Source organism: Hypanus sabinus, chromosome 29 (genome assembly GCF_030144855.1).
Source record: "Hypanus sabinus isolate sHypSab1 chromosome 29, sHypSab1.hap1, whole genome shotgun sequence".
Taxonomy (NCBI): domain Eukaryota; kingdom Metazoa; phylum Chordata; class Chondrichthyes; order Myliobatiformes; family Dasyatidae; genus Hypanus; species Hypanus sabinus.
The window spans coordinates 29,717,067-29,728,589 of NC_082734.1; the positions used below are offsets into that span (position 1 = coordinate 29,717,067).

At 45.5% G+C, this 11,523-nt stretch overlaps 1 protein-coding gene across 5 annotated transcripts in view; it reads right to left on the reverse strand.

The window, feature by feature from the left end:
- stk36 (serine/threonine kinase 36 (fused homolog, Drosophila)) overlaps positions 1 to 11,523 on the reverse strand; it is a 61,825-nt gene that overhangs the window by 34,839 nt on the left and 15,463 nt on the right. For all 5 annotated transcript variants that reach the window (XM_059954059.1, XM_059954060.1, XM_059954061.1 and 2 more), the window contains 3 exons: positions 6,077 to 6,220; positions 4,514 to 4,693; positions 3,160 to 3,248 (listed from right to left, as the gene is read on the reverse strand). In XM_059954059.1, coding sequence (XP_059810042.1) covers positions 3,160 to 3,248; positions 4,514 to 4,693; positions 6,077 to 6,220 — 413 coding nt within the window. The remainder of the gene's footprint in view (positions 1 to 3,159; positions 3,249 to 4,513; positions 4,694 to 6,076; positions 6,221 to 11,523) is intronic.

An 11,523-nucleotide genomic window follows, 5' to 3' on the forward strand; every position in this document is an offset into this window, starting at 1 on the left:
ATGCAAAGTGTTCCCCGACACAAACTTCTATCAATTGTCATGTCTCATTTTCTAAAGGAGATTTGGTATCGCGCTCACAAGAAGGACTTCAATGTACTGATTAAGGAACTGTTTCTGAACAAATTTAACAAACTCTTTCCCATCCAGCCCTTTTACAGAATGGGAGTCCCAGTTAATATGTGGAAAGTTAAAAATCACCAACTATTACAACAGCTTGCAATCTCTCTACAAATTTGCTCCTCTAAATCTGTGAACTGATGGGTGGTCTGTAACATAATCCCACTAACGTGGTATAGCTTTATTTCTCATTTCTATCCATAAAGCCTCACTAGATGAGCTCGAGTGTATCCTGACTGAGCACTGCCATGACATTTTCCCTGAGTAGTAATGCCCCCCCCTTTTAATTCCTCCCATTCTGTCGCATCTAAAACAATGGAATCCTAAAATATTGAGCTGCCCGTCTTGCCCCTCCTGAAAGTCTCAGTAATGGCTACAATATCATAATTCCATCTGTTGATCCATGCTCTGAGCTCATCCGCCTTTCCTACAATACTTCTTGCATTGAAGTATATGCAGCTCAGAACATTAGTCCCACGATACTCAACTTTCTGAATTCTGACTTTGTCTGAGTTCTTAACAAATCTGTCTCCACAACCTCCTCACTATCTAATCTGGTACTCTGGTTTCATCCCCTTCAATTCTGTAGATTCCCCACCCTCTGGCTGAAGAAATTCCTCCCCGTCTCAGTTCTAAAGGGATGTCCCTTCATGTTGCGGCCATGCACTCAGATCCTAGGACTCACTCACTGACGGAGACGGCTCCTGCATGCCCACTCTATCCAGACTTCTCATATCGGGAGGTTTCAATGGGATCATAAGGCTAGAAGACATAGTTGCAGAATTAGTTCATTCAGCCCATCAAGTCTGCTCTGTCATTCCATCATGGCTGATTAGTTATTCCTCTCAATCCCATTCTCCTATCTTCTCCCCGCAACCTTTAATGCCCTGACTAATCAACCCGCACTTTAAATATACCTAGTATTCACTTCCTCTGCTATCTGAGGTAATGAATTCCATAGATTCACTACTCTGGCTAAAGAAATTCCTCCTCATCTTTGTTCTAAAAGGATGTCCTTATATTCTGAGGGTATGCCCTCTGGTCCTAGACTCCTCCATTATAGAAAACATCCTCTCCCTGCCCACTCTATATAGGCCTTTCAAAAGTCAAAGGGTTACTATGAGAACCCCCTCATTCTTCTAAATTCCAGCAAGAATAAGCCCAGAACCATCAAACGCTCCTCATACATTAGGCCTTTCACTCCTGTAAACACTCTCGTAAACATCTGAACACTCTCCAATGCCAGTATATTCCTTACTTCCAGTTAAGATAGCAACACTGAGCACATACGATAGTTAAAAAGTTAAGAAATCTGACTGAAACATCACTAAAAATACCTTTTCTGAGGTAAATTGGGTTAAGTTATTGCCAGAAACAGTGAAGGGGTGAGTGATGGTGAGGTGAGTTCAGGGGATGAACTGAGATGGTGTGTTGCAGATGGAGTTCCGATTCCAGTACAACTGGCCCAGGTGCAAGGTTGCATCTCTCTGGATGCCAAGAGCAGAAGTTAAGGACCGGGCAGAGGAGATTTGATGCTCATACAACTGGCCCATGTGTGAGGTTGGATTTCTCTGGCTGCTGTGCTCATTTGCAGAGCTTGAAAGTGGCTTCGGGCTGAGCAGCAAAATCCGGGCCAGCAGCGAATTGCTGGACGGTGTGTCCTAGGCCCAGAACCTCTTGCTGCAGTGGTACCTGGGTCCTAGTGTGAGGTACGATACACTGTTCAGACAATTAAAGCACAGTCCCAAATTGAAGGGAAGAGCTGATTTCATTTGCTGTCCATGATGTTCAATCTTCTCTGTAGGGAACAGCCTTTTGCTGTTCTGTTGTTTGGTCAATTTAAACGCTGTCCCAGATAGACTGAAAAGACAAGGTGTCAGGATCTGGGGTGAGAGCCAGTTGTGCTTGTTCCCCTCCCTCCATGGCGTTGATGCTATGAAGACTGCCCCCAGCTGCTGTGCTCTGTGCCCACTAATAAGATGAACTGATAAGCGAGGCTTTGAGATTTCTCTGGGCAGTTCTGGGATTTGAATCTGAAGACTCTGTTTGGTTCAGAATGTTGTTATTTGCTTCAATTGCTTGCATGATTTGTGTTTTTTTCTTTCTCTTGCACAACGAGTGTTGTCTTTTATTTTTATTCTTTTGTTTTTCTCAAATCGAGTTTTCTTTCTTTCTTTGTGGCTACTTGTGAGCAAGTATATCTCAAAGCTGTATAATTTATACATTCCTTGAATCTTAAATTCTCTCTTAGATAAGGGGCCCAGAACTGTGCACAATTATCCAAATGTGGTCTGACCAACACCTTGTAAAGCCTCAGAATCAGAATTGGATTTAATATCACCCGCATATGTCATGAAATCTGCTGCTTTGCAGCTGCAGTACATTGCAATATTATTGTAATAAAAACTGTAAATTAAAGTATATATAAAAATAAATTAAGTAAGTAATGCAAAAAGAGAGGGGAAAATACTGAGGTAATGTTCATGGATTCATTGTCCATTCAAAAATCTGATGGCGGAAGAGAGAAAACTGTTCCTGAAATGTTGAGTGTGTGCCTTCAGACTGCTGTATCTCCTTGATAGTAGCAATGAGAAGAAGGCATGTCCTGGGCGATGGGGGTCTTTAATGATGGATGCTGCCTTTTAGGGCCTTCGCCTTTTGAAGGTGTCAGGATGTTAAGGAGGCTAGTGCTCACGTTGGAACTGGCCAAGTTTACAACTTTACCAGCTCTTTTTGATCTGTGCAGTGACCCCTCTATACTATCCGGTGATGCAACCAGTTAGAATTATCTCCCCAGTACATCTGTAAAAATCTGTAGGCATCTTTGGTATGCCAATTCTCCTCAAACTCCTAATGAAATAGAGCCACTGTTGAGCCTTCTTTGTAATTGGATCAATATGTTGGGCCAATCCTTTTATTCTCCCACAAACCTCTTGACTCCCTGCCTCACCCACACAATGGGGCTGATTAGCCCACTGACCCCACACCATTTGGATAATGGGAAAAAGCAGTGCACCAATGAAGAATACGCTGGGTACCTACCCGCTACCAGAATCCATGCCAAAGTCACCAGCAAAGTAGGCAGATAGGGCAGACAGGAGGTCGCAGAGAACAGGTGCTCTCCAGGGCTGCTGTAGGACAGAGAGAGAAAGAGGGGAGGGTTGAGTGAGAGAGATGGGGCTAATGAGGGTGGGGGGAGGGACAATGAGTGAAGGAGGGACAGATGGGGGAGGGAGAGTATGTTAGTAGAGATTGAAAGGCATAGGGAGGTGGGGAGAGAGGAGAGGGCAAACGGAGGCAAGACTGCTAAGGGCAAGAGGGTATGGGGAATTGAGTGGAATGTTCGGAGATAGGAGTTCAAATGGGGGAAATAGGAGATGAGGGTGAGGCATACAGGAGAAGGAGATGTGAAGGGAGGGAGATGGAAGGGAAGTGCCCAGTGGGTGGGGCCAGAGCCGAACAAGAGTTGGCAGTGTAGCAATACAAGATAAGGAGGGGGTAGGTTGTGCAGTGCAAGAGGTGGGCGGCACAGGATGGGGGGTCAGCAAGGTGGGCAAGTGTGGGGGGCAGAAGACAGATGGTGAGACTAGGTTTTGGGCGGGGTCAGCAAGATTGGTGGGGGGGGTCAAGAAAGAAAAGGAGGAAATAGCAAGTGCTGCAAGTTGGGAGAAGGGAGGGGAGGCAGTATAAGAGGGAAACAGGGTGGCAGATGGGAGATGGTAGGGGAGTTAGATGGGAAAAGGGAGAGAGGTGGGAATATGGACAGGAATGAGATGGGAGTTCGGAAGGAGAACTTCCTTGGACAGGAGAAGTGAGCTGAGATGACAGGAGAGAGGGAAAGGGAAGGAAAAAGAAGGGAGGGTGGAGGAGGTAGACATGAAGGGACAGTAGAATGATGGGAGGGGGATGGGAGATATGAGATGGTAAGGGTGCAAGGCATAAAGAGCAAGGACATGGGTGAAGAGAGGGTAGAAAGATGGGAGGGGAGTGGAGGGAAGCAGAAGAGGGGTGGGGAGGGACGTTGGAGAGGGAAAGGAGGAGTCAAGGAATTCGGGAGATTTGAATGAGATAAGAAGTGCAGTGAGAAGGGAGAGATTGGAGACAGGATCAGAAAGATGAGTGATGGGAGGTAGGGGAGGAAGGATGGGAGACAACAGACAAGACAGGAGATGACATAAGATTTTGGGGGAAGAGGGTGGGTTATGGAAGATGGGGGATGGGGTTGAGGGTAGATGGGAGATGGTGAGAGCTGAGGTGTCAGAAAGGGTGTACAGGGGTTACACACCTGTCGGTGACATGAAGGAGATAAGGAACAGAGGTAAAGTACAGGAAACGGGGTAAGGGCTTACTCACCTGTCGGAGGTGGATACAAAGAACAGAGATGCCGGTGACTCACCTTTCGGAGTTGGTCATTCTGAAGCACAGCCCTGATGAGTTGTAGCAGGAGCTGAGGTAGGCACAGGCTCTGACAGAAGGTGTGCAGCAGCTCCCCGTCACATCGTGTGGCCAGCAGGTGGGTGGTGACGCGCAGCACCGGGCGAAGTCGGGAGGCTCCCTCCAGCATCCCCTCCAGTACCTACGCAATGTGTAGGGAAATGATCGGGGGAGCATGGACAGGTGTGGTTCTAGGTCAAGCACCCCACACACACACAGCTTGCATGCACATGTGTACTGACAATGTGTGGCACGTTCACGTGCACGCTGAACATTCAAGCGGTCTGCACCGTCAGCACATGCACACACAGAATATATACGATCTACATGAACACACAACATATACCCATCTGCATGCATAAACTGCACAAATCCTCCCTGCATGCATAAACACATGCATTTACACTGCAACCCCGTCGCCACAATGCAATTACGCATAACAGACCATCTCTATGTGTCGACATAATGCAAAGCCCAGTCTGCACATGTATCAATCTCTATGTACATCTACTCAGTGCACACTGTCTGTATGCAAACATACAGCACACCCTGTATGTGTACACACAGTGGATGCTACCAACATGCAGACATGCATACACATAGCACACACCCTGTCTGCATGAGTATACACACAACATACAGACATTATCGATCTTGTTTGCACACAAACCCCCCCCCCCACCTTGTTGATCCTGAGCACAAATCCACACCCAGTGAAGCTTAACACCTGCGCCCCACACCACCCAGCATGGCTTTCCTAAGCCCTTGACGCTCCTGTGTCATACACCACCCAAGACCATCACCTCTGCACCAACTTCCCCTTCACCTGCTTGGTCTCCCATACCATACACGACTCAAGAACAGCCACCATTCCTCCGCACAGATGCTCCATCTCTCATTTGGGGTTCCATACCATTCAGGAACAGTTCTTACCTCCCCGACTTACCCGACCAGGCTTCTGTGCCATAACCCATCCCCCCCCCCCCCGGGTCAACCTCACCCCTCCCCTGGATTCCCAGTACCATACAACACACAGGACACCACATCCCCCCTACACCTGCTCCACCCTTTTCTGTTCCCTGTGCCGAACACCACCTGGCATACCTTGTCCCTCTCCCTGTGCTGACAACCTCCTACACCCCTGCCCTCCTTGCTACACCAGCCTGGACGCAGTGCAATGATCTCTTTCTCATCTCCATTTCCATTCCATAGGGACCACCCACCCCCAAGCTAACCTCTCTCAGTCCTGCAGAATGGTTTTGGACTGAAACAGCAACTGTTTACTCTTTTCCATAGATGCTCCCTGGCCTGCTGAGTTCCTCCAGCATTTTGTGTGTGTTGCTTGGATTTCCAGATCTGCATATTTTCTCATTTGTGGTTTGATAACCTCTCCCCCTTCCAGGACTCCAGTGACATACACCACACAGGACTAGTGCCCCTCCACACCAACCTCTCCCTTCCAGAGGCTCTGTGCTGCACACTCCCAGAGCAGAACCCCACCCCCCCCAGCTTCTGCAACCCGTACCTGTGCGCTGGAATTCTCCAGCCGAGTCCGCAGTCGTTCGTGGAAGTTGGGGTCCTGCAGGAGAGCCAGCGGGGTGCTGAGCTGCAGAGCAGATGGGTCAGTGGCCTCGATCAGCTGTTGCCATTCATCATCACTGTCCACCGCCTGGAGGGGACAGATAGGAAATTGTGACTGGCTCCTGCTAATCAACATTCCCTCTTCTCTCCACCATCACGTCACCACTGGAGTGAGGGTGGGGGGAGGGCATAATCCAGAACTCCCCCCCCCCCCCCAATGCACTGGAATCTCCCCCTGTGGCCTGAACGGTGCCCTCACAGAGCGATACAGAAGCGGCAGGATACAGATCAATTGCAGACACAGGAGGGGTTTATTCTACGCAAATTTGAGATGTTGCACATTTGGAGGTCAAAAACAAGCACAGAATACAGAACAGTACTGCGCAGTATAGGCCCTTTGGGCCACAATGTTCTGCCGACTTTTTAAATCGACTCCAAAATTAACCTAATCATTCCCCCCTGAAACACCTTCTATTTTTCTTTCATCCATGGGCCTATCCAAGAGTCTAGTTGGCATGCCATCCAAAACTTTGACAAACTCCTATAGATGTGTAGTGGTGAGTATGCTGACTGGTTGCATCGTGGCCTGATAGGGAAACATCAATGCTCTTGAATGAAAAAATCAACCAAACTTAGTGGATACAACCCAGTCCATTATAGGTAAAGCACTCCCCACCACTGAGCATATCTACAAGGAATGGTGTCAGAGGGAAGCAGCTCTCTTCTTGCTGCTGTCTTCAGGATGGAGGTACAGGAGCCTCAGGATTCACACCACCAAATTCAGGAACAATTCAATCATCAATTCATTCAATCATCAGGCTCTTGAACCAAGGGGATAACTTCACTCAACTCAACATTGAACTGTTCCCACAATGTAGTGTCTTACTTTCAAGGACTCTTCATTTCATGTTGTCAATATTTATTGTTTATTTATTATTATTATTTTGAGTACTTCTTGTATTTGCAGTTTGCTGTCTTTTGCACATCGACTGTTACTTGTCTTGCTACATGTGTTTTTTAAAGTTGATTCTGTGGTGATTCTTTTGTATTTACTGTGAATGCCCAGAAGAAAATGAATCTCAGGGATGTATATGATGACATAATGTTCTTTGATAATCAATTTACTTTGAACTTTAAACTTAAGTGTACCTAATGTATCTGCCTCTACCACTAACACTGGCAGTGCATTCTATGAACCCACCACGTGTGGAAGAAAGCCCACCTCTGCCATCCCCCCATTACTTTCATCCAATCATCTTAAAAGTCAGTCCTCTCATATCAGCCATTGCCAACCAAGGAACAAGGTGCTGGCTGAACACTCTATTAATGCCTCTTATCATCTTAAATACCTCTGTCAAGTCACCACTCATCCTTCTTTACTCCAAAGAGAAAAGCCCTAGGTTGTTCAACATTTCTTTAAAAAGCATGCTCTCCAATCCAGGCATCATCTTGGTAAATCTCCTCTGCACCCTCTGTAACTCTTCCACATCCTTCTGGGGCAACCAGAACTGAGCACAATACTCTCAAGCGAGGCTAACCAGTTTTAAGTAAAGAGAGAGTGCACAGTTAACTGCTGAACTCTTAATGGTGTTGGTGCACAGTCCAAGGCCACCTATAACTGGACACACTGATACAGTGATAAAGAAAGTGTTTAGAATTCTTACCTTTATTAGTCGACACATTGAGTTCAAGACTGCATTCAGTTCTGGTCACCTTACTAGAGGAAGAGTGTGGAGGCTTTGGAGAGGGTGCAGAAGTTAACCAGCATGCTGCCTTGTTTAGAGGGAATTAACTATAAGTAGAGATTGTACACATTTGGACTGTTTTCACTGGAGTGCAGATTCTGAAATGAGACCTCTTAAGAGTTTTATAAGATTATGAGAGGTATACATTGGATAGGCAGCCAGTATCCTAACACCAGAGGACATGCAACATAATTGAGAAAGAGGATATTAAAGAGGTGCAGGGCAAGTTTTTTTTAAACGCCTGGAATGAGCTGCCAGATGTGATGGTTGAGACAGGTACAGTAGAAGTGTTTAAGAGGCTCCGAGGTACATGGATCTGTAGAGAATGGAGCGATACTGGGTGTGTGAGCAGAGGGATGAGGTCTCTGTAGTTTAAAGTAGAAGATGCAGAATCCTCAAGGGCAGAGTTAAGAAACTGCAAGAGTAAAAATGAACAACACTGATGTGAAGCCTCCGAACCGTAGCCAGAATGTGGGATACAAAATTACAAAAGATAGAAAAGGCACGTAGTCATGGAGGTTTTTATTATGCGGGCAGATTAGGAAAATCAGGTTGGTGCTGGGTTCTAAAAGAAATCATTTGTTGAATGTCTACAAGCTTCTAAGCTCAAGATTTTGGTCTCAATATCTCCTTGTGTAACTGGATCCTTGATTTCCTCAACTGTAGACCCCAGTCATTTCAGATGGGCAAAAATCTCCTCCAGCCTCCATCAGTACAGTTGCACCACAGGGTGTGTGCTTAGCCCCCTGCTCTACCTGCTTTATACTAATGACCGTGCGGCTAAGTACAACTCCAATGCCGCATTCAAGTTTGCTGACGACACCACCGTCATTGGTCAAATCAATGGTGGTGATGAATCAGCTTATAGGAGGGAGGTTGAAAATGTGGCTGAGTGGTGCCACTAAAACAACCTCTTACTCATTGTCAGAAAGAGCTGATGAGGAGGAGGAAACCTGAGGTCCATGGGCCAGTCCTCATCGGGGGAATCAGAGGTGGTGGTGTGCAGCTTTAAATTCCTCAGAGTTAGTGTGTCAGAGGATCAGTCCAGCCCAACAAGCAAGTGCTAATACGAAGAAAGCAAGGCAGTGCCTCTACTTCCTTAGATTCAGCAAGACATCCAAAACTTTGAAAAAACACCCACAGATGTGTGGTGGAGAGTATAATGAATGGTTGCATCATGGCCTGGTATGGAAACACCAATACCCATGAACATAAAATTCTACAAAACGTAGTGAAAACAGCCCAGTCTATCACAGTTAAAGCACTCCCCACCACTGAGGACATCCATATGGAGTGCTGTTACAGGAAAGTAGCATCCATTATCAAGGACCCCCCACCAACCAGGACATCTCACTGTTGCCATCAGGAAGGTGGTACAGGAGCCTCAGGACTCCCACCACCAGATTCAGGAACAGTTATTACCCCTCAACTATCAGGCTCTTGCACCAATGGGGATAACTTCACTCAATTTCACTTGTCTAATCACTAAACTGTTCTCCCAACCAATGGCAAACACGAGGAAATCTGCAGATGATGGAACTACAAACAACAAAACACACAAAATGCTGGTGGAACATAGCAGGCCAGGCAGCATCTATAGGGAGAAGTGCTGTAATGGGCACTACTTTCAAATCTCTTACTATCTTTCCTTTCGTTTAGTCTTGACGAAGGGTCTTGGCCCGAAACGTCGACAGCGCTTCTCCCTATAGATGCTGCCTGGCCTGCTGTGTTCTGCCAGCATTTTGTGTGTGTTGTTGTTCTCCCAACCAATGGACTCACTTTCAAGGACAGTTCACCTCATGTTCTGAATATTTATTTATTTCTTTATTTTTCTTTTGTATTTGCACAATTTGTTCTCATATTGCACACCAGTTGTTCGTCCGTTCTGTTGAGTGTCGTCTTTCATTGGTTCTATTGTGTTTCCTGTGAATGCCCACGAGAAAATGGATCTTGGGGTTCCATATGGAAACATATATTTACTTTGATAATAAATTTACATTGAACTTTGAGACGGCTTTTTAATAGCAGCTTGTGGTAGAACCCAGTAGGAAAACACAATTCTGGATTGGGTGTTGTATAATGAACCAAATTGATGAGGGAGCTTAAGGTGAAAGAACCTTTAGGAGACAGTGATTATAATATGATAGAATTCACTCTGTAGTTTGAAAGGGAGAAGCTGAAGTTAGATGTATCATTATTATAGTGAAGTAAAGAGAATTACAGTGGCATGAGAGAGAACTTGGCCAAAGTTAATTGGAAGGGGACACTTGCAGGGATGACAGCAGAATAGCTTTGGAGAGTTTCTGGGAGTAATACCGAAGGCAAAGGATAGATTCATCCCCAGAAAGAAGGATTCTAAGGGGAGGATGAGGCAACTATGCCTGATGAGAAGAGTCAATGACAGTATAATAGCAAAAGAGAGGGTATATAATATCACTAAAATTAATGGGAAGCTAGAGGATTTAAAATCAACACAAGGCAATTTTTTTAAAAAGCAATAAAGACAGAAAAGATAAAACGTGAAGGCAAGCAAGCCAATAATATAAAAAAGGATACCAAAAGTGTTTTCAGAAATATAAAGAGTAAGAGAGCCAAGAATGGACATCAGTCTGCTGGAAAATGACATGGAGAGGTAGTAATAGGGGACAAAGAAATGGCAGACAAACTCAATATTTTGTCTAAACCTTCAGCTGGACCAGATGGGCTACACACAAAGGTTCTGAAAGAGGCAGCTGAAGAGATTGTGGAGACATTAGTAATGACCTTTGAAGAATCATTAGATCCTGGCATGGTTCCAAAGGGATTTGAAAATTGCAAATATCACTCCACTCTTTAAGAAGGGAGGGAGGCAAAAGACCTGTGAATCTGACTTCATTAGTTGGTAAGATGTTGGAGCCCATTATTAAGAATAATTTAGGGTACTTGGAAGCTCATATTAAAATGGCTTCCTTAAGGGGAAATCTTGCCTGAAAAAAATGTTTATTCTTTAAGGAAATAACAGGCAAGATAGACAAACGAGAGTCAGTGGATGTTGCTTACACGTCCACATCACTTACGTGGACAAGACCTTCGACAAGTTGCCGCACGCGAGGCTGACAAGAGCCCATGTTATTACAGGAAAGATACTAGCATGGGTAGAAGACTGGCTGACCAGCAGGAGGCAAGGAATGGAAATAAAGGAGGCCCTCTCTGGTTGGCTGCCACCTGATTAATGGTGTTCCACAGAGGTCAGGATTGGGACCACTTCTGTTCATGTTATATGTCAATGACCTGGATGACTGAATTGATGGATTTGTGGCCAAGTGTGTGGACAATACAAAGGTAGGAAGAGGGGCAGGTAGTGTTGAGGAAGCAGGGAGTCTTCAGAAGGATTTGGTCAGATTAGGAGAATTGGCAAAGGTGACAGATGGAATAGACTGTCGGAAAGTGTACGGTTATGCACTCTGGTAGAAGGAACAAAGCCATAGACTACTTTCTAAATGGGAAGCAAATTCAGAAGTGCAAAAGGTCTTGGGAGTGCTCGTGCAGGATCTCGGAAATGTTAACTTGCAGGTCAAGTCAGTAGTAAGGAAGTCAAATGCAAAGTTAGCATTCATTTCAAAAGGACTCGAATATAAAAGCAAGCATGTAATGGTGAGGCTTTATA